The sequence below is a fragment of the Mustela nivalis genome (genome assembly GCF_964662115.1).
Source record: "Mustela nivalis genome assembly, chromosome: 3".
NCBI classification, from domain to species: domain Eukaryota; kingdom Metazoa; phylum Chordata; class Mammalia; order Carnivora; family Mustelidae; genus Mustela; species Mustela nivalis.
In genome coordinates, this window is record NC_139022.1 from 140,311,937 (window position 1) to 140,335,555 (window position 23,619).

General features: G+C 48.3%; 1 protein-coding gene across 4 annotated transcripts in view; it reads left to right on the forward strand.

Annotated features, from left to right (window-relative positions):
* SH3TC2 (SH3 domain and tetratricopeptide repeats 2) overlaps positions 1 to 23,348 on the forward strand; it is a 52,886-nt gene extending 29,538 nt beyond the window's left edge. For 2 of the 4 annotated variants that reach the window (XM_082724309.1, XM_082724308.1), the window contains exons 9-17: positions 2,640 to 2,773; positions 5,226 to 5,267; positions 5,391 to 7,088; positions 7,195 to 7,375; positions 14,280 to 14,430; positions 17,472 to 17,594; positions 18,770 to 18,920; positions 20,597 to 20,793; positions 22,447 to 23,348. In XM_082724309.1, coding sequence (XP_082580435.1) covers positions 2,640 to 2,773; positions 5,226 to 5,267; positions 5,391 to 7,088; positions 7,195 to 7,375; positions 14,280 to 14,430; positions 17,472 to 17,594; positions 18,770 to 18,920; positions 20,597 to 20,793; positions 22,447 to 22,638 — 2,869 coding nt within the window. In that variant the 3' untranslated portion in view covers positions 22,639 to 23,348. Of the gene's footprint in view, positions 1 to 2,639; positions 2,774 to 5,225; positions 5,268 to 5,390; positions 7,089 to 7,194; positions 7,376 to 14,279; positions 14,431 to 17,263; positions 17,442 to 17,471; positions 17,595 to 18,769; positions 18,921 to 20,596; positions 20,794 to 22,446 lie in introns of those variants that run through there. The other 2 variants (XM_082724310.1, XR_014309937.1) reach the window with 2 other exon arrangements.
* Positions 23,349 to 23,619: the final 271 nt, after the last annotated feature.

Sequence of the window (23,619 nt, forward strand, 5' to 3'; positions counted from 1 at the left end):
AGATTTATTTATCTATTGAGAGAGAGAGAGAGCGCTCACGTTCAAGTGTGCATGCACATGGGGGGAGGGACAGGGGAGAGAAACTCAAGCAGATTCCCCCTGGGCGTGAGCCGGATGCAGGGCTCCATTCCATGATCCGTGATGAGATCATGACCTGACCCGAAATCACAAGTTGGACACTTCACCGACTGAGCCACCCAGGCACCCTGAATTTTCAACTTTTTAAAAGATGGTCTTTGCAGGAAGACCGGACTGAAGAAAATACCCCGGTAGAGCAGTTTTGGCATTTGCTTTCCCTGGAAATTTAGGAACTCAGTGATCCAGGGCTGGATTTTTAATGTCAAGTTCTTTGATTGTACTTACACTGTCCAATATAATTCAGAGCCCACACCTTCTTCTTCTTCTTCTTCTCCTTCTCCTCCTCCTCCTTCTTCTTCTTTTTTAAGATTTTATTTATTTATTTGACAAACAGAGATCACAAGTAGGCAGAGAGGCAGGCAGAGAGAGAGGAAGGGAAGCAGGCTCCCCGCTGAGTGGAGAGTCTGATGCGGGGCTTGATCCCAGGACCCTGGGGTCATGACCTGAGCTGAAGGCAGAGGCTTTAGCCCACTGAGCCACCCAGGCACCCCAGAGCCCATACTTTCTAATGGTGTAAGTCCAGGTGTTTGATTTTTTTCCTGGGGTCTCAAACGGTAAGTGTGTCATTGGCCAGTGAGTTTTCCCATCTCCTCTTCATAGAAGCTGCAGTTCTTGCCGCGGTCAGGCAATAGCGAGCTCATAGCTATGTAAGGAGCTCAGTTCAGCTTCCCTGCTTTGCCTGGACCCAAAGTCCCATGTCCTGTCCCTGGGTAGCATTACAGGGTGAGCCCCAGCTCTGAGGGCCAGTGTCCCAGCTGAGAACTCCTGGGAGCCTCTGGGCCATCTGCTGGTGTTTACAAACTTGACTTTGGTTTCATCTTTAGTTTCTGGCTTTCAGGCATTTCCTTTTCTTTTCTTTCAAGTTAAAGAACGTATGAAAATATTTATCCTTGTCACATTTTATCTACTATTTGTCTGTGTTTGTGGGTGAGAATAGCCCCCTGTGGAAAACCTGTATATTTCTAGAAGTCTTATTCTTCTAACCTCATTATATTCGGAACACCCTAATGTAATTTGTCAGGCTTCTTGGACTCTTTCTAAATACCTGGGACTCAGGACATGAGCAGATCAGCTGTGAGGCAAGGGGCCACAGAGGCTGAAGATCACAGTTTCTGTCTCAGCTTGACTGCTTGCTTGTTGTGTCATTCTTAGCACGCTACTAAATGAAATAGCAAATTCAGGAATGCTTTGCAAATTTTAAATGTTCTACAGAAATTCAAAATCATATAATGATTTTATATAATTATATAATGATGATTTGAAATCCTCTAATGATTTCTTTCGATCTCAGATGAGCTTAGCTGTAGATTTCAACCAGATGTTCTTCTGGGGATGGCTGCTCTCACGGTACTGGGAGAGTCTGGAGATCTGAGGACAAACGTAGGTGGCAGAACATGGCACTCCCATCCCTGCCACTCCCTTAATTCTGCTTGAACTAGAGAAGTTTGTTTGTTTGTTGTTTTGGGCTTTTTTTTTTTTTTAACCACTTCCTAGCTACCAACTTTATTTTTCTGTGCCTCCGTTTTGTCCTCTGCAAAAAGGAGTAAGAATAGTACCAGCCTCATCAGGCAATTGTGTAGATTAAATGAGATAAGGGTGTCTGATTCGTAATAGGCTCCCCTCACCCTTCTAAGGACTAGCTGTTGTTACCTCTTGGGCTTCCAAGTTATTTTTGTTAAAAAAATGGTTTCTGAGGTTAATTCTCCACCCCTCCAACTTTATTTAGGCCTGAACGAGATCTTAGAACTTGTTTAGGTGGACATTCTGGATTGAACGTTTTCTGAGGCACTTCTAGTTTTCGGATTTTTTGATTCAATGACAAATGACAAGTAAGCAAATTAGTTTTAACAATGAGTTTATTCAATACAATGAGTATAAAGATCTCTATTATTTGTAGTCATTTCTCCTACCCCTTGACCTTCCTTCTACCCACTTCCCATCTCCCCTCTGAATGTCACATAATGCTTTTGTTTTGTGCCATGGAATCAGAGGTCAACAGTTGTGAAAGCTTCTTCGGACCAGAGTCAAACTCTCTCCATTGCTTCTCTAGACTGTGTCACCTGTCCTAGTGTTTTCTTGAAATAACCCGACAAAGAAACATCTTTTAATGGCCTCTTTTCAATCCTTACCTTGGGGTAGCGAATTCGTATTTCTCTATTAGAAATGGGCACCAGGTGGTCTCAAAGAAAGGGTATAGATCAAGAGAAGAGACTTTGTTTTTCTCAAAAGATAGAGTTTTAACAAGGAGGGGTGTTTTCATCCCCTTTTTGATCTGTTCAGCAGCCAAATAGCTTGTTTCTTCTTGATGGGGTGCTCAGAGCTCTTCTTCCCGGGCAGCAGAGATAAATACATTATACAACAGAGAGATGAGGAGTTTGGCTGTCACTTTGGCAAGCAGGTCCATGGCTTCTCTGTCCTTCACTGTGTCCTGGGCTGGAGAGAGAATGGGTGTGTCTGGAGCCTTGCACTGATCTGTATCCATGTCTTTTGTCTCAACACAGGAACAAGAGCTCTGCCTTTTTCAGTGACGAGGAAAGATGTTCTCTGTGGGTCCTGGGAAGTGACAGGAAAGCTGAGTGTGCCAGCTTCCTCCACAAGCTTGCTCATACTGATATAGCGTCCGTCTATCGGCTTAGTGAGTGTTTGCTCCTTGGACCCCTCTGAAAGCTCAGTCCAGTGCTAGCATGAGAGGCCAGCCCTACTGAGCCTTCTGTTTTAACCTTGGAGAAGAAAACCTCCTGAGTTGAGGCTGAGATCACCTCTTCTAGGGCTGAGGGAGGCCTCGGTCCCCAATGACAAAAGCAGGACCATAGAATGTTACAGCTTCTAAGAGGTGATTTCTCCTCCCATTTTACAGATTGGGAAACTGAGGCCCTGGTGAATTAGTGCCTTGCTCATTTTCTAGTCAAGATAATCCCTAGTCTACCACACTGCGCCCAACATAGACTGACGCTGGACTGTTGGGGTGTGTTGACTTTGTGAGGGCTGGGACCTCAGTGCCACCACTTCTCATCAGGGTCTGAATGATTGATTGAGCAAATGAATGCCACTCCCTTCCCTTACTTTGGGAGGGCCCACTGCACTGTGTCAGGAAGTGCATTCACCTTGTGACAGTGGCTGGAGGAAGGACTCGTGTTTCTCCATCTCTTCAGCAATGGCGGTACTGTGTCCCCACGCCGTGGGGGCAGATTAGATGGGGCACAGTCCATGGGCACAGAAGAAAGAATCGGCAGAAGCAGTGTCAGGTCCACTCCTTGGGGCAGAGGTGGGCGTCAGGGTCACCATGCACACGGGGCATTTGCGAGGAGCACCTAGATGCGAACTTTCTTGCCACAAATAGACCACACCAGCCACCAGGCTGAACCAGGAAGCTGAAGCTACGGGCACCTCCTGGGAGGGAGAGCTGGGTCTGAAAATCCAGGAGGAATTTGGGTGTGCCTTGGGCATGGGCAGGCCACAGGCTTGGATCTAAGGGGTCCACCAACTGCCGATCCAATGGTAGGGGCAGGTTCCAGGCAGCCCATTGCTTCCTCTGTAAAGACCTGGAGCGCCGCTCTGATGGATGCAGGGCCGAGACTTATGATGACGCAGGGGTCTCCTGGCACCATGGCAACCAGCAGAGGGGCGTCCTATTGGTAAACTCCAGCTTCGCTCTGCCCCGGGGAAGGTGTGCCCTTTATAATTCTTCCTCCCAGAGGGAGCATCTTTTGTAACTCATGCCCATTGCGTCCTTGGTGGCCCTGGCTTGGAGTCAGATTGGCACGTGTTCTCAATGTCAACGAGGGCCAGGGCACAAAGCCAGCTCCCTAGCTCTGCCATGTTTGGCGGCGAGCCCTTCTACCTTTGCAGGTTACAGATCTCAAGTAGCTACAACGACTCTTAGAGCGGTAGGCCGAGGCTTGACCTGGTGCCGAGGCTTGACCTGGTGTCCGCAAAGCCCACCAGAGAGCCCAGAGTGAGGGCATAGGCGGCTGTTGCTTCTTGGTCAGGGAGAGGTAGAATCTCATTTCCAGCAGCCCCTGTCCTGGGAGCTGGCGCGGGGGCGGGGGCAGGGGAGGGAAGAATTGGAGGCGTGAATCTGGCCTTCCCCTCCACGGTTAGGCTTCACCTCCACAGTTACACTCAAGAGGGTTCTGTTTTTTGCTGCCAAACCCAAGGTGTCTTCTTGATTCTCACCTAGCCTTCTGCTTCTGTAACGTTGGGTGGCTGTCGCAGAGCCACCTTGATCTCTGTGTCTTTTCTTTCCTCTCAGAGTGTGCCTTTGCTGCCTCCCACCTGCTGGGAAATGCTGGCGATTCTCCGATTCCTTCACAAACTCCCCTCCCCCAGCTGCTTTGCCTTCTTGCCCAAATGCTTCTCCTACGACTGGGACCCATTCCTCAGGACACGCTGGGGTTCCTAAATCTGTGTTCGCAAGTCTCAGCCTTTTCCCTCTGGCTACAGATCGACTTCCTTCTCGGCCTAGAGCTCCTGTGAGTCCCTCAGACGCAGAATGTCTGAAACTCTGCTCCAGACTGTCCCTTCTTCCACCTCATCCCACGAAGTCACTTCAGGGGATGGAACTGGGACCCTTAGATGCCCCTTCACTCTCTTTTGTTCATTAGTCACTTTTGCTCACCTAGTCCTGTGTCGTATTGCAGTCCCTGGCAGCTGAGAGGATGGATGAGGCGTGCATGGGGGCGGGAGGAAGGAGGCAGGTACACATGGCGATGGGAGGTGATGCCACAGGTTTTATTCATGGCTCTGCTGTCCGCTAGCTGGGAGATTTGGGCCTTCGGAGTCCGTCATCCTCCTCATACCCCCACCTCCTGGAAAAGAGTTCGTGTTTCTAGCCTCTCTGTTTTTCTTTTCTGGCTCTGAGTCTTAGTTCTCCCTCAGTTCCCAACTGTAAAATGAGCGGCTTAACCAAGAAGCTCCGCAGGTCCCTAGAGCTGTTAAATTGATGACGGAGAGAATTCTGCTCAGTTTCTCAGAGAAATTTAAACACAAAGTGTCCCCAGGAACCACGGGTCTGGGGTGCATCGGCAGGCATGGGCATGGTGGCCCATTCTGACCTAACACCAGCTCTGTCTTGCATCTCTATCCAGGTGGGTTTGAATCCATCCAGAATCTTCCAAATGATCTAAGTGGTGAGTAGAGATCATGCTGAACCTGACCTCCCGTCCTTCAGAACAGCATCCTGTCCTCTTGCCAGGAGCTGGCCGCCACAGTTGCACGTGCTCATGTTGCTCAACTCTGCCTGTCCCTTACAGCGTCCCAACCGGAAGGCTTCAAGGAGGCCAGGCCTGGCAGAGCCTGGGAGGAGCATCAGGCCATGGGCTCCAGACAGTCCAGCAGCTCTGAGGACTCCAGCCTGGAGGAGGAGCTCCTCTCAGCTGCCTCGGACAGCTATCACTTGCCTGAGCCCGATGACCTCGATGACCCGGAACTGCTCGTAGACCTAAACACTGGTCAGGAAGAGGAGGAAGCAGAGAACTTCGCCCCCATGTTGGCTTTTCTGGATCACGAGGGTTATGCTGACCACTTCAAGAGCCTCTATGATTTCTCCTTCTCTTTCCTCACGTCTTCCTTCTACAGCTTCTCTGAGGAGGACGAACTTGTGGCCTACCTGGAGGCCTCAAGGAAGTGGGCCAAGCGGGGCCGCAGGACCTGGGCCCACGCCCGGCTCTGCTTCCTCCTCGGCCGGCTGAGTGTCAGGAAGGTCAAGCTCTCTCAGGCCCGGGTGTACTTTGAGGAGGCTATGTACGTCCTCGATGGGACGTTTGAAGACCTATCCCTGGTGGCTGCTCTGTACACCAATCTGGCTGCCATCTATCTGAGGCAGAGGCTGAGGCATAGAGGCTCGGCTCTGCTGGAAAAAGCAGGGGCCCTGTTGGCCTGTCTACCTGACCGGGAGTCTAGTACCAAAAATGAGCTCGATGTGGTGGCCTACGTACTACGCCAGGGTATTGTGACAGGCAGCTGTCCCTTGGAGGCCAGGGCCTGCTTCCTGGCCATCCGATTGCTCCTGAGCCTGGGCCGCCATGAGGAGGTCCTGCCCTTCGCTGAGCGCCTGCAGCTCCTTTCTGGACACCCTCCTGACTTGGAGGCTACAGCAACCGTCTTGAGTTTTCTGTACGATAAGAAGTATCTCCCGCACCTCACAGTGGCCTCTGTCCAGGAACGTGGCACCCAGAGCGGCCAAGGGATGGCTTTTCCAATTTGGCAGGTCTACCTGGTTCTCCAGAACACCACCAAGCTCCTTGGAGTTCCCTCTTCAAGCTGGGGTGAAATTTCTGCCCTGGCCTGTCCAGCACTCAGGCAGGCACTGGCTGCCTGTGAGGGGCAAGCCAGTTGGAGCACCCAGAGGGCCCTGTGTCTCATCCTGTCCAAAGTGTACCTCCAACATAGGTCTCCTGATGGGGCCATCCACTACCTGAGGCAGGCCTTGGTGCTAGGGCAGCTGCTGAGTGAGCAGGAAGCCTTCGAGTCTTCCCTCTGCCTGGCATGGGTGTATCTCTTAGCCAGCCAGGCAAAAAAGGCTTTGGACATCCTTGAGCCACTCCTATACTCCCAGAAGGAGACAGACAGTATCACCCAAAAGGGGGTGGTCCATAACCTCCTGGGACTTGCCCTTCAAGGTGAAGGCCGGGTGAACAGGGCAGCCAAGAGCTATCTCCGGGCCTTGAACAGAGCTCAGGAAATGGGGAATGTGCGTAACGAGGCGGTGACTTTGGCCAATCTTGGCCACCTGACCCTTAAGTCCTGGGCTGAGCAGCCAGCCAAGGACTATTTTTTGCAGGCCATCCGACTCTATTCTGAACTCCAGACCAGCATGGAGACAGACATGGAATTAGTACAGGTCCTTCTCTGGTTGGCCCAAGTTCTGGTGCATGGACGCCAGCTGGCCAGTGGCCGCCTTTGTTATGAAATGGCATTGCTGTTTGGCTTAAGGCATCGACACCTAAAGAGTGAGTATGTCCTGTGCTACTGGGAGCTTTAGAGAAAAGTGTGAGAGCACGCTTTGCCCTCATCCTATCTCAAGCGATCTCATTCATGTCCCCGCTTTATGTTCAGGTCAGCTTCAGGTCACCAAATCCCTCTGCCATTTCTACAGCTCTGTATGCCCAAACCCCAAGGCCTGCATCACCTACCACGAGCACTGGCTGACCCTGGCTCAGCAACTCAGGGACCGAGAGATGGAGGGAAGGCTGCTGGAGTCCCTCGGGCAGCTCTATCGGAACTTGAACACGGCCAGGTGAGTGGGGCTTGAGGACGGGCCTAGACACAGCTCATCTTCCTTCAAGAGAAATAGCATTCTCTTCCTCTGGAAGTAAAGTTCGCAGGCTCATGGTGTGTTTATGGCATCAGGGAAAAGAGCGTGGGTCCTGCGGCCACTGCACGGTGTCCTCTCTCACTGATTAGCTGTGTGCCTCTGAGCAAGCTACTTCGTTTCGCCCTACCTCAGCTTCCTCATCAAAGACAATAATGGTGGCGTCTACACTCTAGTAGTCATGTGGGGAATAAATGAGTCAACTCCCATGGAACACTTGGGACAGGGCCCGATCCGTAGAGGCGGCTTGGTGACATTGGCTGGGTTACAGCTGCTTGGGTGTGTGTGTAACCAGTATCATGTGACTCTGGCTGAGGGTCCCTAACTCGGAGACATGCCAGTTACACCCAGGCTGGCACCCTCAGGAGGCCTTGGTTACCTGAGGACAGGTGGGTATTAGAGGAACAGCCCAAAGTAAATCGATGCATGGGCAGGTGGGGATAGCTTCATTGTAACGAAGTTTGATTTGGAACCCTCCCTCTAAAGTGAAGCCAGAAATGACAGAACTGAGTTTATTTCCGCCATTTCGTGAAGAGACTTAGGTGAGAATGGCAGCCCTGTGGTTAAGTCACAGATTCAACTCCCAAAGGAGCGCTGACTTTTAGCTTGGGTTGGGCAGAATTGCCTAACAGCTCCGTGAACGATCCTTTGTGACGGACTTTTCAGACCTCTCTTCAAAAGGCTCCTTTGTGCAAAATATACCAAAACGTATCTGTCCCACTGGGCAGCTTCTTTCAACCTCTTGATCTTTAAATTATTCCCATGTGAAGTATCCCGCCATGTCCTGCTGCCTTTCTCTTCTCTCATCTCCTGCTGGCTGGGATCTGCTTACCCCTCGTTCAGTTCTGCTTCCCAACAGGTCTTTAATTGATTCCATTACACTCTGCATGGTTTACAAGATGTCCGACTTCATTTGGCAACAGATTAGTATCGTGGCATTGTATTCATAATTATGAGGGACATCTAAAACAGAGCCGGGATTATTGCTACCAGGGAGGTGGTTGAGAAGAAGCTAATTGAATGACAAGTGTTGCTTTTCTAGGCAATGTGGCAGCCTTGGGCACAACCAGACCGCTAATAATCAGATAACAAATTCTCTCTCTTTCCCTCTCTCTGTTCCCCTCACTCTGTCTCCCTCACCCTTTCCCTCTCTTGCAAGAATCAGGTGTCCTCCAGATCTCCAAGTGTCTCTGCCTTCTGCTCCGGGAAGGGAGTTGCAAATCCTTACAGCATGGGAGGGGACAGGATGTGTGGCCCCAGTGTGACACTGCTTTCATTCTAGGACACCTTTTGAATGTCCTTTTATGGGGAATGGGTTTTTGGCTATCCTCATTCCATTGTTCTGGAAGTTGATTCAAATGGGAATCTTTAACCCTAATCTTCTAGAAGTCTAATCTCTGAGGTTTTGGTTGTGTAATTGGGAAGACGTAAATCTCCCCTGCTCCTGCTTTACCCCCAAGTGAGTGAGCTGAAGAAGTAGATGGAGAAGTGCCTCAGGTGTCAGAGGAAACCCTGCAAACAAAGGGTCCTTACTCCTTTACGAGAAGCTTGGTCCATCAGGGAGAATGTGCTATGAGTCTACACTTACTTAGCATGTATAAATCATCTCCTCCTACAGGGTGCCCGGCAGACACAGGTAAACAGTATTTGCACACACCTGGAGGGGTTACTGTAATTTCACTGTAAGCTTCCTGGTAGCTGAGGTAGAAAGGGGAAAGCCACAAGAGGTTCTCGCCATCTGATTAAAAAAACAAAAACAAACAAACAAAACCCCAAAAGAAACAAATGTATTTGTTGGAGCAAATGTTTTTCTGGCCCTGATTTCTAGGAGATATGCATAAAGTGGGTCTTGATATACAGACAGATTTCTTCAACTAAATTCTCCCAGTGAGGTTTCCATCCTCATGAATCTCAAAAGCAGCAAACACTCCTGGGCGAGGTGGCAGGCATCTGTGGGGGCCGATGTGGAGGGAAAGAAGAGGACACTTTCAGCTGAGGGTTGGGGATCGGTCACAGAAGGCTTCATGAAGGCGGTGATGTTTGAGGAGGGCCATGAGGGACGAGTAAGATTTTGGAAAGTGGAGGAGGGTAAGAGAACAAGCATTTTGGGTGGAGGGACCAGCAATAGCTGTGGAAAGGTGGGGACACATTTGGAAGGCATTCTGTAGGTTTGAGGAAGGAGGGTGTTCAAGTGGATGTGAGTAGTGGAGGAGAGAGAAGCCTCCAGCCCATGCCCAAGGAGGGAGTATGGGAGTGCTGGGGTGGGGAGCAGTGGGCCTCCGGACTGGGACAGCGAGCAGCCATAGTGAAAATGGCGGTCGTAATGGAGACTGATGCGTTCAGTGAGCACATGGCACTTGCCAAGCAACGTGTACTCTCAGGATAACTGTGTGGGGCACAGGGAACTGTAGGAACAGAATGAAAGAAGATGATGTGGCCCAGCCTTTGGGGTTTTGCCTTGGAATACTTTGCTGTCCCTTTGTCCAGTACCTTTAGAGTCTTGCTCTCTCTGCCTCCAGGGTGACAACTGTAGGAGCTAGTGTTTTTGATCTCTCAAAACACAGACCTTGGGGATCTTGCTTTTTGTGTTCAGGTGGCATAATGCAGACTGTACCTTGTTCTAGAGCTGAACCAGGTGGGATCCATGGGAATTCTGAAGCGCTATTGAATAAATGCAATAAGAATTTACTGAGCATTTACTATAGCCCGGACACCTGACAGAGAGATATGGTCCCTAAGCTCACAATGCTTACAGACTAGTTCAAGAAATTGACAATATTTATGTCCATATTAACCAAAGGTATCCTATAAATGGTGGTAGGTGCCATGGAGGACGTGCATGTTATCTTTAGAAAGAAGACATGCCTGGCATGCAGTAACACCTCACAAAGTAATAGTTCTTTGCACATGAATATAACCGTAGCCCCAAAGTCATTAATCCTGGCTTTTATTCTCATTCTTACGCTCCTTATTCCCTTGGAACAAAAAAGGGAAATGCCTCACCATTTGGTTTTCAGTGTAACGAACACAACCAATCACGGACATTTCTGTAATCCCAGGCAAGGAAAGAACTGCTTTCACTGATGTGTCCTCCTTTGCTCACGAGGCTAGGATGCACTTCACCACCACTTCTGTAGGTGAGGAAACTTTGTTCAGGGTTTGAAGTAGCTTATGTTCTTCAAAACTTCCAGGTTGTTGGACTGGTAAAAGAAGAAGAAACCTGGGGCACCTGGGTGGCTCATATCATGATCTCGGGGTCCTGGGATCGAGCCCCGAATCGGGCTCTTTGCTCAGTAGGGAGCCTGCTTCCCCCTCTCCCTCTGCCTGCCTCTCTGCTTACTTGTGATCTCTCTCTCTCTGTGTCAAATAAATTATTTTAAATATTAAAAAAAAAAAAAAAGAAGCAGAAACCTTACCATAGGCTGGTTTCGGAGCCCACGATGGAGCCCTGCTTGAAGGAGTGTGTGGGGTTTTGGAGTGAGATTCTCAGGGTCACACTCTGGTTTAAACAGCATTTATTACCCACTCCTTGTTCCTTACCCTTTCTGAGCCTTATTTTTCCCACGAGAAGAATGGATGTAATAATGTTACCACTCGCCTTGTGTTGCTGTGATGATTACATGCAATAATGCATGCTGAATGCTCAGTAAGTATCAGGGAACAATTACTGTCACGTATTACGAGACAAAACCGCAGAGGGCTCAGCGTGAAGCTTTAGAAATGAACAGTGCAAACTTGGACAAGATAAAAAGTCCCCACTGGGTTTCCTTATTTGTATAATGGGCTAAAGTCCCTCATGGTTTAGTGTTTCTGAGGTTTACATGGGAGGATGTGTACAGGTTTTCAGAATGTATACTGAAAATTCGTATGTCAACCCCTGGCACAGGGTCAGCCCTTGGCGAGGAGCTGTTCTTATTATGGCAATGGGGCAGGACCAGTGAGTGAGGGCTGGGCCCAGAGGTCAGACAGGCGCTCATTCGGGTGGGGCAGGGATCTGGAAAACCCCGGTAGGGGAGGGAAAGAGGAAGTCTGGGAATGCAGGTACATCAGAGTCACTTGGCCACAAGTTCATGGCTGAGGGCCAGGTGGGAAGGAAGGAATAGGACCTAGCTGTAATACTAGACCAAAACTTAGGGAAAGGAGAAATGGGAAACAGAGGACTCAGGATTGGAGAAGAGGAGAGACACCCTGACAGGGCCTAGGCATAGGTGGCCCAGGAGTGCACATTTGGGATGAAGGCTGTCACCCCCTCCCCCACCCCCGCCCCAGCAGGCTCCTTTCTTCTTCTGATTTGGGAACTAAACCACACCTAGAGCCTGCGGCAGGCAGGGCTGAAGGAACTGGGTCGTTGAGCCATTTCAGGCCAAGCTGGTGGGTGACATGCCATGGGCTACTGGCATATGCAAATGAATGAGGTGACAAAGGCTGGCGATGGCTGGCATGACAAGACCAAGGAGACTGGAAACCACCTCCCATGTCCAGAACTTCATGTGTGTTTTTATTGGACATCATGGGTCAGGTGTACATGCTGGTGGGAGGCACCTTGCATGCACAAGGAGTCTTGATGGTGCTGTGTGAGTAGCTAGGCTTCTGTAAGTTCTGCCTGCCTTTATTGGGGGTTTCTTGGAAATACTGATCTCTCATCCGCAGTCATAGTGAGCTTGGAGAGAAAAGGTCTAAGAAGCAAAGTTCCTCTCTTCCTCTGTAATTGGCTTCTTTGCTATAACCCAAATCTTGCTCCCTGGGGGTCTGGAGAAAACAACCATAGCCTAAGGGTCTCCCAGGACAGCAAATGGTAATAAAGGAAAGCAGAGCAGGAAATAGGAGGATGAGATATATGTGTTCTGTCTTCATCAACTGTTCCAGTGAGAGTGGGAAGAGCAGTGCTTGGAAACTGTGCTTGAGGTCTGGGAGGGGGCGGTACAAAGCAGGCAAGAGAAGAACAGGGCTTCAGTGATAAAAAGAGGCCCATGTTTGTCCTAGCTCAACCAGGGAGGCCAGCGAATAGCCCAGCATTGCCTGCAGCTTTCAGCTCCTGGCGTGGTCTCAGCAGCAAGTCTGACATTCTAACACTTGAGAGAGGGTAGCCTGTGTCCATCCTGGATGTCATACTGGGAGCTGGGCAGTGGGGAAAACCTGATTTCTTTCTTCTTTAGACTCCCAAGGGCCAAACAGCTGGCACTTTCTCTAGAAGGCCAATAGCTGCCTCTTCATCAAGATAAATCAGGACTGCATCAGTTGAAGGGGATGCTTGTTTCCATCAGTGTGCATGAAGGGGCTGGGGTTGAGCTGTCCATCATGAGGTTCGGTGAGGACCTCCTAACTCCGAGTGTTTATACAGTCAGTTGATGAGGACCAGTGTTTCTAGAAGGATCTGTATGGTTTGGAGTAGTGGTTCTCAGACTTTAACAATAACAGACAACCTCAGTGCATTACAAATCAGATTCAGGGCTTGCATCTATAATTATTAGGACTTAGTGAGTCTGAGATAGCTCTAGGGGTCTGTGTGTTTTTTTGTTTGTTTGTTTTTTTAAGATTTTATTTATTTATTTGACAGACAGAGATCATAAGTAGGAAGAGAGAGAGAGAGGGAAGCAAGCTTCCTGCCAAGCAGAGAGCCATATGCGGGGCTCGATCCCAGGACCCTGGGATCATAACCTGAGCTGAAGTCAGAGGCTTTAACCCACTGAGCCACCCAGGCACCCTAGGGGTCTGTGTTTTTAATAAACTCCCAGATAATGCTGCTGATGGAGTGCCATGAGTCTCAGAGAAGGGTAGGCACTGTGGGATGAGGTCTGGGCTGGGACTGAAGAGAAGGGAATTCTACCCCTGAATCTTCCCCTGAAGTGTTGTGCAACCTTGTGCAAATTACTTCCTACCCTTGGGCCTGTTTCCCTATAACATAAGGGGTTGGGTTGGATCTTGCAGTTAAGTTGTTACTGAGCTTTGACAAAATGCTCCCAAAGTCTCCTAGCTACCATGGCGTGTCAATACACTGGGGTCACTTTGCCTGTGTTGGTATGTTCAAAGATCTGGGTGATTCTAATTGCTGCTGGAACAGAGAACTATGAGATGATGTTCAATGTTCCTTCTTGTTCTAGAATTCCGAATATGTGCCACACTACATTACCTGTGCCTCATATTGTCATTAATGCCTGTCATGGGAGAAGAGTTTTCTAAGACAATTTTCCAGATGATTAGAGTCCTCCATTAAGCATCAACCTTTTGAAACTCTTGCCCTTCTTTGATTTTTTCTTCTTTAACAAAACATCAGCATTTTTTTGAGCATTTAAAGTTACCACCATAGTTATTTGTTCATGCGTTTGTTCAGTAAATATGCATTTGGCATCCCCTATATGTTATAGGTGCTTATGGGAAAATCATCGTTTTTCCCATAGTGCGGTTGAAAGATGGATGGACCATGGGCCTTACTAATGAAAGTGACAACTAACATGAGCATTCATTACTGTTACTTACTCTGTGGGAGGCACTGTTCTTGGCACTCCAGTTTCTCCATCCCATTTAATTCTTCCACCAATCCTCTGAGTCAGGTACAATGATACCCTCATCCTACATATGGGGAAACTAAGGCACAGAGAGGTTTTTCTGTTTTTTTGTTTTGTTTTGTTTTGTTTTTAAATATGTTCTCAAGCTTGCACAGATGTTTGAGGCAGAGCTAGGATTCAAATCAGGGTCCAACCTTTCTGGATGACCTGGGTCAATGTCACTCCCTCCCAGAGCCTCAGTTTCCTATGGTGCTGAATGACTCCAAGGCCCCTTGGAGAGGTTCCTTGACTCACAGCTAATGGGTCTGTGTCTGTCACCCCAGGTCTCTCAGGAAGTCTCTCACCTGCATCAAGGAGAGCCTGCGTATCTTCATTGACCTTGGGGAGAAAGACAAAGCTGCTGAGGCCTGGCTTGGAGCTGGGCGACTCCACTACCTCATGCAGGAGGACGAGCTGGTGGAGTTGTACCTGCAGGTAGGACTCCTGCAGAGCTTACCTGCCCACCTGGGCCAGGGTAGATAGATCTACCCTCCAAAGTGACCAGATGTAGCTAGAGAGTGGTGATATCCATGCTAAGGCCTTGGAGGGTCGACCCTGGGATGTTCCATGGGCAGAAGATAGAGACCAGGGTGGTCTGGTGACTGGCAGTCCCTGAGTCCCAGAGACCTGTATGAACTCTCTAAGAATGTGGTAGGAGACTCAGTCATCTGTCATGTCAAGTAGATCTATTTTTGCTGAGCTCAATACACAACTTGACTTTGGGGTTTTGCTGCAATATGAGGCAAGGTTGATGTGTTCAAGGCATTAACATTATCGTCCTCTTCCAGTCTTTTTTTCTTGTGTTCCTTTAATACCTGAGATACAGTAGAGTGTAGTGATTAAAATTCTGGGCTTTGGGGAGGGACAGGCCTGGAATCCAATAACAGGGCCATTGATTCTGGACTGTGTGACCTTGGGTTTGCTACATCAGCTGTCATGGGACCTCAGTGTCTTCATGGGCAAAGCAAACCCAGTCTCTTAAGGTAAGGTTTAGGTGCATCACTTGCATAAATGCCTATGCGAAGCAAGCATTTACTAAATGCTTGGGACTTAGTAAATTCTTTTTTTTTTTTTCATTTTCTCATTGTGCTTTATTTAATAATTCCCCAATGACAAATCATGTTATGTGCCTTTTTGTGTCCTATTGACCATTTTTATACTTTCTTTTGTCTGCTCAAGATTTTTTCCCATTCTTTTATTGATGCGTTTTTATTATTGATTTTTAAAAGTTCTTTATATGTCATTCATGAAACCCCTTTATTAGATGTATGCATTGTGAATGTTTCACAATTACTTGATTTTTTCTTTTTTTTTTTTTAATTTCTTTTCAGCATAACAGAATTCATTGTTTATGCACCACACCCAGTGCTCCATGCAATACGTGCCCTCCATAATACCCACCACTTGGCTCCCCCAATCTCCCACCCCCCACCCCTTCAAAACCCTCAGATTGTTTTTCAGAGTCCATAGTCTCTCATGGTTCATCTCCCCTTCCAATTTTCCCCAACTCCTTTCTCCTCTCCGTCTCCCCTTGTCCTCCATGATATTTGTTATGCTCCACAAATAAGTGAAACCATATGATAATTGACTCTCTCTGCTTGACTTATTTCACTCAGCATAATCTCTTCCAGTCCCATCCAGGTTGTTACAAAAGTTGGGTATTCATCCTTTCTGATGGAGGCATAATACTCCATAGTGTATATGGACCACATCTTCCTTATCCATTTGTCCGTTGAAGGGCACCTTGGTTCTTTTCACAGTTTGGCAACTGTGGCCATTGCTGCTGTAAATATTGGGGTACAGATGGCCCTTCTTTTCACTATATCTGTATCTTTGGGGTAGATACCCAGCAGTGCAATTGCAGGGTCATAGGGAAGCTCTATTTTTAGTTTCTTAAGGAATCTCCACACTGTTCTCCAAAGTGGCTGCACCAACTTGCATTCCCACCAACAGTGTAAGAGGGTTCCCCTTTCTCCACATTCTCTCCAACACACGTTGTTTCCTGTCTTGCTAATAAATGGTATTTTAACATTATTATTAAAAATATATTGTTAAAAATCCCTTGGATTTTTTCTTTTTAATAATCATTTCTGTTATCTACATAATGCTGACATTATGATGTTATATATTATTTGTTCCATTGAAAATACGCCAGTTTTCTTCCTTCCCATTTCTTATTTACTCTCTTATTATTGCCCTTATTACTAAGCTCACACAAACCCACGTCCATAGAGTAGTAACTATGGCTGTGTGACATTGAGTGTGAGCTCACTGTGCACAGTGCCTTTGCAAGCATGTCACATACCTGCTGTAGTTGAACCCTCATTCCAAATGCAGCAAGAGTTTCTACTCAACCTCCCATTTTATGGATGTGGCTCAGTGAGCCTGAGTAACGTACTCAAGGTGATACGGCTGGTAAGTCGTGAGAACCGCACACTGACATTGTGACATAATGCCTTTGCTCTCAGTCTCTACATTCTTCTGCCATGGGAAGTTAGAGCTGCAAGGGATTTCAGAGAGCAGATAATTAGGTCTCACCTTTCCCTCTCCAGGAGGAGAGGCCCAGAGGGAGCCATGGGGTCGTGCGTTGCTCGGCGGCAGCACCTCCAGATGGCAGGATCCCATCTCCTCGCCTGTTCCACTGTGTAGCTATGCAGTAACATTTACAGGGGGGTCTTGCCCCATTGACTCCCTGCCCAGGCCCGGTCCCAGGCCTTCACAATCCCAGATTGCTGCCTGCTGTTCTGTAGGGCCATTCTTGACCTCAGGTTCTCTGAGGTCCCGTAGCGGTGCTACAGATGTTCTGAGGTCCATCCCCCACTTGAACTTCGTCTCCAAATTCTGTTTAGATGCAATATGGAAGTGCCTGAGAGAGCAAGAGCTCCTGGGTGCCAAGAGAAGGGTATGGGGCTGGAGGGCACCAGGATGTCTTTACCACTAACTATTATGTAAACACAGTTTCCTTTGCCTTTCTGAGCCTCAGTTTCTCCATCTGTGAAGTGCAGGTGTCGGATGAGATCACTGTTTTCCAAACTGCAGTCATTTGTAGGCGAAGTTCATGGCTTGGCCACGTTCATGTATTTTCTGTATTGTTACTATTTTCTTTGACTCAACTTCAAGTCAACTTAGTTTTTTACACTAAGTAACACTATCTGAAGTCACAGGTGTGGATGTATTATTCAGCTTTTCCTCTAAAACACATCAAAGTAAATACTGAACTATTAAAACATAAAATGTTTGTCTATGTACTGCTCAAAACTGTCTCTAGGTCTCCTAATACCATCGTACCATGATGGGGAAATGCTGGACTAGGAGGTTGCAAAGGCTTCCTACTGGTCCTGTGAGCGTGGAGGACAATTCAGCATTTGGAGGATGTGAGCAGAGCATTAAACCAGGTGGTTAGGATGTCACTCTGGCCACTCCTGTGCATATTTGGAAGGCCTCTCTGCCTTGACACCTGTCTCTGTCCCATCCAGGCAGCCATACAGAAGGCCTTGAAGTCTGAGGAGCCCTCTCTGGCTCTCAAACTCTATGAAGAAGCAGGTGATGTGTTCTTCAATGGGACACGCCACAGACACTGTGCCGTGGAGTATTACCGAGTAAGTCCTGGGCTGCACCATGCACCCACCTGGACCCTGGAACAAATGTGGGCAGGGTCATGTGGCCTGGGGTCCCTGTCCCTTCTCATGCTGGGATCCCTTTTCCTTTCCTTTCCTTCCTCATCCAGTGCCCATGCGCTCTTCCTTTTTCCAATCAATAGGCTCTCAAAAAAGGGGTCGATAAACTCTGTCATTCCTAGATTTGATAAATTGTCCTTTCTGGGAAAACACACCAAAATAATTACACCTCTTGGGTATGCTGTACTTCAGCATTTTTGGCATAGTTCTGTGTTTACCAGAATGTTCCTGTGTACAACTGGTGTCATGGTGGGAGATGACGGTTCCCCAGAGGAATACTTTTGTTTTATTATGTTTTTATCAAGTGTGCATTCACATATGTTTTAAAAATTAAAAGTATGTAACACCAGCACATCAAACCCATGACTTCACAGATATTATTGACAAGGATGAGGTAAAGTAGTAAAAGAGAGTCGACTTAAAAATAATAGTAATTAAATAATTGTGCATATGTTAAGCAGATATGTCAAAATTGTAATTGTTCATCACTGACTGAAGGTTGGAAACCTCATGATCTTATTTGACCCTAAAATTTTATTTATGCATTCATTTGCTTGTTCAGATCTTTATTCAGTCATCAAACATTAATCAAGCACCCAGTACATGCCAGGCACTGACCTAGGGGTGGGGAGAACAAGAAGCATGTCCCTGACTATTGAGCTAGTCATTTTCATATGCACTTTATAGATGAAAGAATTAAATCTAGAGAGATGAAGTGACCTGCCTACAATTCTATCATAATAAAAATAATAGAAATGACCATTTGTTGGGCACTCTCTGACACCATGGGCATACCCCACAGATGGCACTGTGGGTGCTAATGGATCACCTGGTTGGGAGGTGACTACATTCCCACGTGGCCTCAAGAAATGTCATCTTAGGAAATGTCTTAGGAGGTCACATGACCTTCAATTCTCCTACTTCTAAATCTGGGCAGAGCAACCAAGAGCAAGGACCAGGAGAGTGAGCTGTGAAGAGCCATGCATGGAAACACAGCCATCCCCCCAACCCTTACCAGCAGAATGTAAGCCTCCTAGAGTATGGCCTATACCGAGGATTTTTAGCTGGACTAAGCTTCCATGTGCTTCTGTTCTCAGGCTGGGGCCATTCCTTTAGCGAGGAGGATGAAGGCCATGAGAACAGAGCTCCGGGTTTTCAACAAGCTGACAGAGCTGCAGATCAGCCTAGAAGGTTATGAGAAGGCTTTGGAGTTTGCCACCCTGGCAGCCAGACTCAGCACGGTCATAGGTAGGTTGGTCCTGATGGTCGGCCATATTGAATGAGAGGGCTAAAGGCTTATCCAACGGGGGAATGACGAAGCAGTAACAACAGAGGCTCTGGAGTCAGACCATGTGGGTTCGCATCCCGGGTTCGACTGCAATCTCTGTTGTAAGCAAGTGTGTCATTTGCAAATGGGGATGGTTCCTCTGTTGGGTTTATTCCCAGTTCAGGGTAAATGGTATGTTATCCTGTGCACAGGCAGTGCCCCTGTTACTAGAGGCCTCTGCCCTAAATTTTTAATGGGCTGACGGTTAGTCGAAAGCACATTTTCCGCGTGGAATTGAAAAGTAAATGAAGATCAAACTCCCGTGAACCTAACTCACTGTGTAGCTGAAAAAGCTTGTAATGACCACAGACGCTGGTAGGAAACAATGTGTGCCATTAGAATAGGAAAAAGGCAGAATTAAAAAAAAAAAAAATTAAAAAAACCCCGTCCTCTTGAATGTTGGTCTTGAGGAAAAGCAGGTTTGATTAGAGAAGGTTTGATTCGATGTAGGGGCAAATGGAGTCTTCTGAGAGGATTCTAGAAGGGACTTCTGGGCATTCTCAAGGGCTTGAGATGTGGATGGCACTGGACTTTATTGTGTCTAATTGCACTTCAGAGCTCTCTGTCTGTTTTTCCTACCTTTTTCTTTACTGCAGAAAATCTTATCTGAGTGCCAGTCTGCCATCTCTGGAAAGGCGGTGGGAGCCCCAGGCAGCTCCCGCTCTGAACACTCTTTGTCCCTCCCTGGACACAAGCTGAAAGGAAGATATATCCACCCTTTTCTGTACTTCCCTGTGACTGGATTTTTCCATATCAGAAAATTTTCTCTCCCCTGGATTTTTTCTTTTATTTTTGGCTTTTGTCTCTTTGAAGCTTAAAAGTGATGTTTTTCAAATTGCATCAAACAGCCACCTTGCGAATATTCCAGAAACACAATGGGAAGCCTTTGTTCTCTCTGAAAGGCCACTGTGTATTAAAGGAGTTGGTTTTTAAAACAACAGAGCCGCCAAAAACCAAAGTAACAAATCGTAGACCCATTAGAAACAAGGTTCTAAACACAAGTTAAAAGTGGCAGGGAGAGGGGGTGGGTTCTCTGTAGTTATCTGAGACCTTGGGCTGGTGCAGGAGCCAGAGGGTGATTGCTTCTGGGGATAGCCCCAGGAACCTCTCTGAAGGGGGAAACTTCCATGTGGTGAAGGCGTTTGTACTACAGAGTCATTCATTACAAAGAATCCTTAGCTACCCCATCAAGCTAGTCTTGTCTCATTACAGGGACTTGGGGATAATTATTTCCCAGAACCTTGAGTTACAGAGATTTCTGTAATAAAGAGAAAGTTTTTTCAGGGCATTGTCCTCGAGTCTTGAAGAGCACACGTGCTCTGAGCAGTCACTCCCAGAGCCTGGCGTTTTCTTACGCATCCCTTACCACAGGTGAAATTTGTGTGTGAGGAAGTGTGAGATTATTTGAGGAACTTCTATGTCCCAGGAGACGATGAACCTCCCATGAGGGTAGGGATCTCTTCTGCTTTGTTCTGTGCATCCCAAGCAAAGTCCCCGATCCCTAGAAGACCTTCAAAAAATAGCAGCGCCTGGGTGAGTGATTGGATGTCAGCAAGTGTCAGCTGCGAGATCTCTCCCTTGGTCTTCCCATTCCTAGGAGATCAGAAGCAGGAGCTGGTGGCCTTTCACCGTCTGGCTACAGTCTACTACTCCCTGCACATGTACGAGATGGCTGAGGACTGCTACCTGAAGACTCTGTCCCTTTGTTCCCCCTGGCTGCAGAGCCCCAAGGAGGCCCTGTACTATGTGAAGGTGTATTATCGCCTGGGGCGACTCACCTTTTACCAGCTGAAGGTAAGAGCCAGGCTTAAGACGAGGTCCGAGGTCCTGAGAGAGAGGCATTCCCATCCTATTCTTCCCTGGACACCTTCAGGGTACAGTCGAGTGGCCCAAGATGGGAAGTCACAGCTCATAGGGTGGGGAATGACTCCTCTGGAGACATGATGGCTATTTTCACTTAGCCCTATGGGAGATCTCAAAGATGCTCCCATCCGATGAGGAGAGAGATCCTAGCTCCTCTTTCTCCCTGCCCTGCTATGACTTCTGGAGCCACTTTATCTGGCAGGGACCATGAGGACCTTGCCGCGTGCCTGGGAGTTCCTGAGGGGCCTATGGAAATACACAACACACGAAACAAAGGAACTATAAGCTCCAACATTAAAATAAAAAATTAATACTTAACAGTGCGTCTTCAAAATATTACAGGGTAACTAGTCAGTCATCGTGTACTTCTTATAAAGTTAAATGAAACTCTAGGAGAAATCTGGGGACACGCTACCACGTTTGAGATTGCGAGGTGCGGTCTATAAAAGCAGGCGTGCCTCTGTCCTAACCAGGCCTCAGCCCTGACCCTCCTGTTTGTTCAACAGGAGTTGAATTTAGAGCTTCTTATTTTTCCAGCCACTTCTAGAACTGTGTTGGTGGTCTGGAAGTTTCTGTTACCATTCTGGCCCTCAAACTTTGTCTCTGGCATTGGCTTCCCCTTACCAGAGGTCCCTGTCTGCACCAGTATGGCCCTTAATCTCTTAATATCCTTCTGAGTCACGCCTGTGTTTGGCCCCCAGGGGAACCTCAGGGCAACTCTGCTGTCCTTTTCTTATTTGCCAGACGTTGTTTCTGGCCTGAATTAATTATTGACTTGTGAGGGTTAATGGGAACCAGACATCCCTTTTTGAATCTCACCCAAAGAAGCATCTGTTCCTCATTCCTACCATGTGGGGAGGGACCACGGGGTAGTGAAGGACTCGCAGCCATCTTGCTTCTGTCCCATAGCTCCAGAGAAATGGTTCAGGGACAAAGTGCATCTGATCAGGTTCGCCCAACCAGGGAATCTAGGGATTGCCAGGCGGAAGAACGCAACTCAAATTAGCTTAAACAAAAAAGGCAATTTATTGGCTCAAGTGACTGGCAAGTTTGAGTATAAATTCAGGAGTTTTAGGGCGTTCTGGATGCTGGTACTCAAACATCATCCTGGATTTCCTCACCTTTTCCTGTTTCTCTTTGCTCTGTATGTTTCTACTTATCTGTTTCCTGGGGGTCCTTTGGGTCCAGCTATTAGCCTGTGGCTAAAAGGGGGAGGGACCATTAGCTCTGTGGGGTTACACTGAGAGGTCCCAGGAAGTGACTGGGCTAGGTGGCCTGGGTTATTTAGGGATCCCTGAGGTCCCCGGCCCAGGACCATGCTGCTTCATGATTGCCTGAGGTAAGGTGCCTGGGTAAGGTACCAACCCTGTGACCATGGCAGAGGGCCACTGCAGGGAGCACTGTCACCTGTCCAGTCCACAGTAGAGTGAGGTGGGAGCTCTCCCAGGAACCAGGGGCAGGGGGGTGGAAAGTGTGTGGGGCGGACCAAAGCTTGAGTTCGAGTCCCCAGCACTGCCTCTTATCCTCTCCCGGAAATGTTTGCTGACCACTGTCTCTTCTCTGCCCCCTTGCCATGGGGTTTAGGATGCCCACGATGCCACCGAGTACTTCCAGCTGGCCCTGGCAGCTGCAGTGCTGCTGGGTGACGAGGAGCTGCAGGACAGCATCAGGAGCAGGCTGGACCACATCTGCCGGAGCCCTCTGTGGCACAGCAGCCCCTCCGGGCGCTCCTCAGAGAGGGCACGGTGGCTGAGCGGCGGGGGGCTGGCCCTCTGAGGACCGCTGGCCCAGATCTGACCGGGGGGCCATGGCCAGAGCTGCCTCCCTTCCCGGGGTCCTCCACCCTGACCTGGAGTGTCCTTCCAGGGGATGAGCACAGCTCAGAAGGACAGGGGCTCCTTCCAGGAGGGCCACAAAAGGAGTGGATGATAAAGCGGGGATTGGAAGTCCTAGCTTTGTGTCTAGAGTGTTTCCAGTGGACTCTAGTCTGCAGGTACATCCGCTGAAACGTACTTTGTCAACACACAGTTCTCCTAGAGAAATGGAGAAAGCTTGCCCCGTGGGGAGCCTCTCTCCTGACCACAGTGAGGACATCAGGCACTGCCCTGGAGAGTCTGGAAGCCAGACTTTGTTCCCCTCACTGACTTCTCTCAGGGAAAGCCCCTTCCCCTTGCCCCAGAGAAACTGGTAGTTTCTTGCTTCTCTTTCTTCAGCCACAGGAGGTGCTCCTCCTCCTGCTCCTGGGGCTGGTGGCTGGAACTCACCATGCTCTCAGCTCAAAAGATGGCCTTAGAATGGCCAGGTTGGTGCAAAGGTCTTGGGGCGTCTCATGCAGATTCACCTCTCCATCCTGCCTGAGGCTCTGTTCCCCCATACCTTCTGGAAAGTCCAGGAGGCTCCCCAAGGGCCAAGGCTGAAACAGCGAACACTAAGAAAATTAGCACATTACATGTAAATAGTGTATATTATTAAATATTGCTCATCTACATTTATGCATATTTGTGTCCTTTCTAACGGGTAGAGGTGAGGAGGGGGAGACCTGAAAGTTGGGTTAAGTACCAAGGTGCCATATGGATTTCAGGGCTGCTCCTCAAAAAATCATCTCTATTAGTTTTCTGTCACTGCATAACATGTGTGGTGGTTTGAAACACCCTTTATCTCACAGTTTCTGTTGGAAGGCCGGAACCCAAGTGTGGCTTTGCTGGTCTTCTGGCTCAGGGTGGCTCACAAGGCTACAGTCAAGGCTTGTCAGCTGCA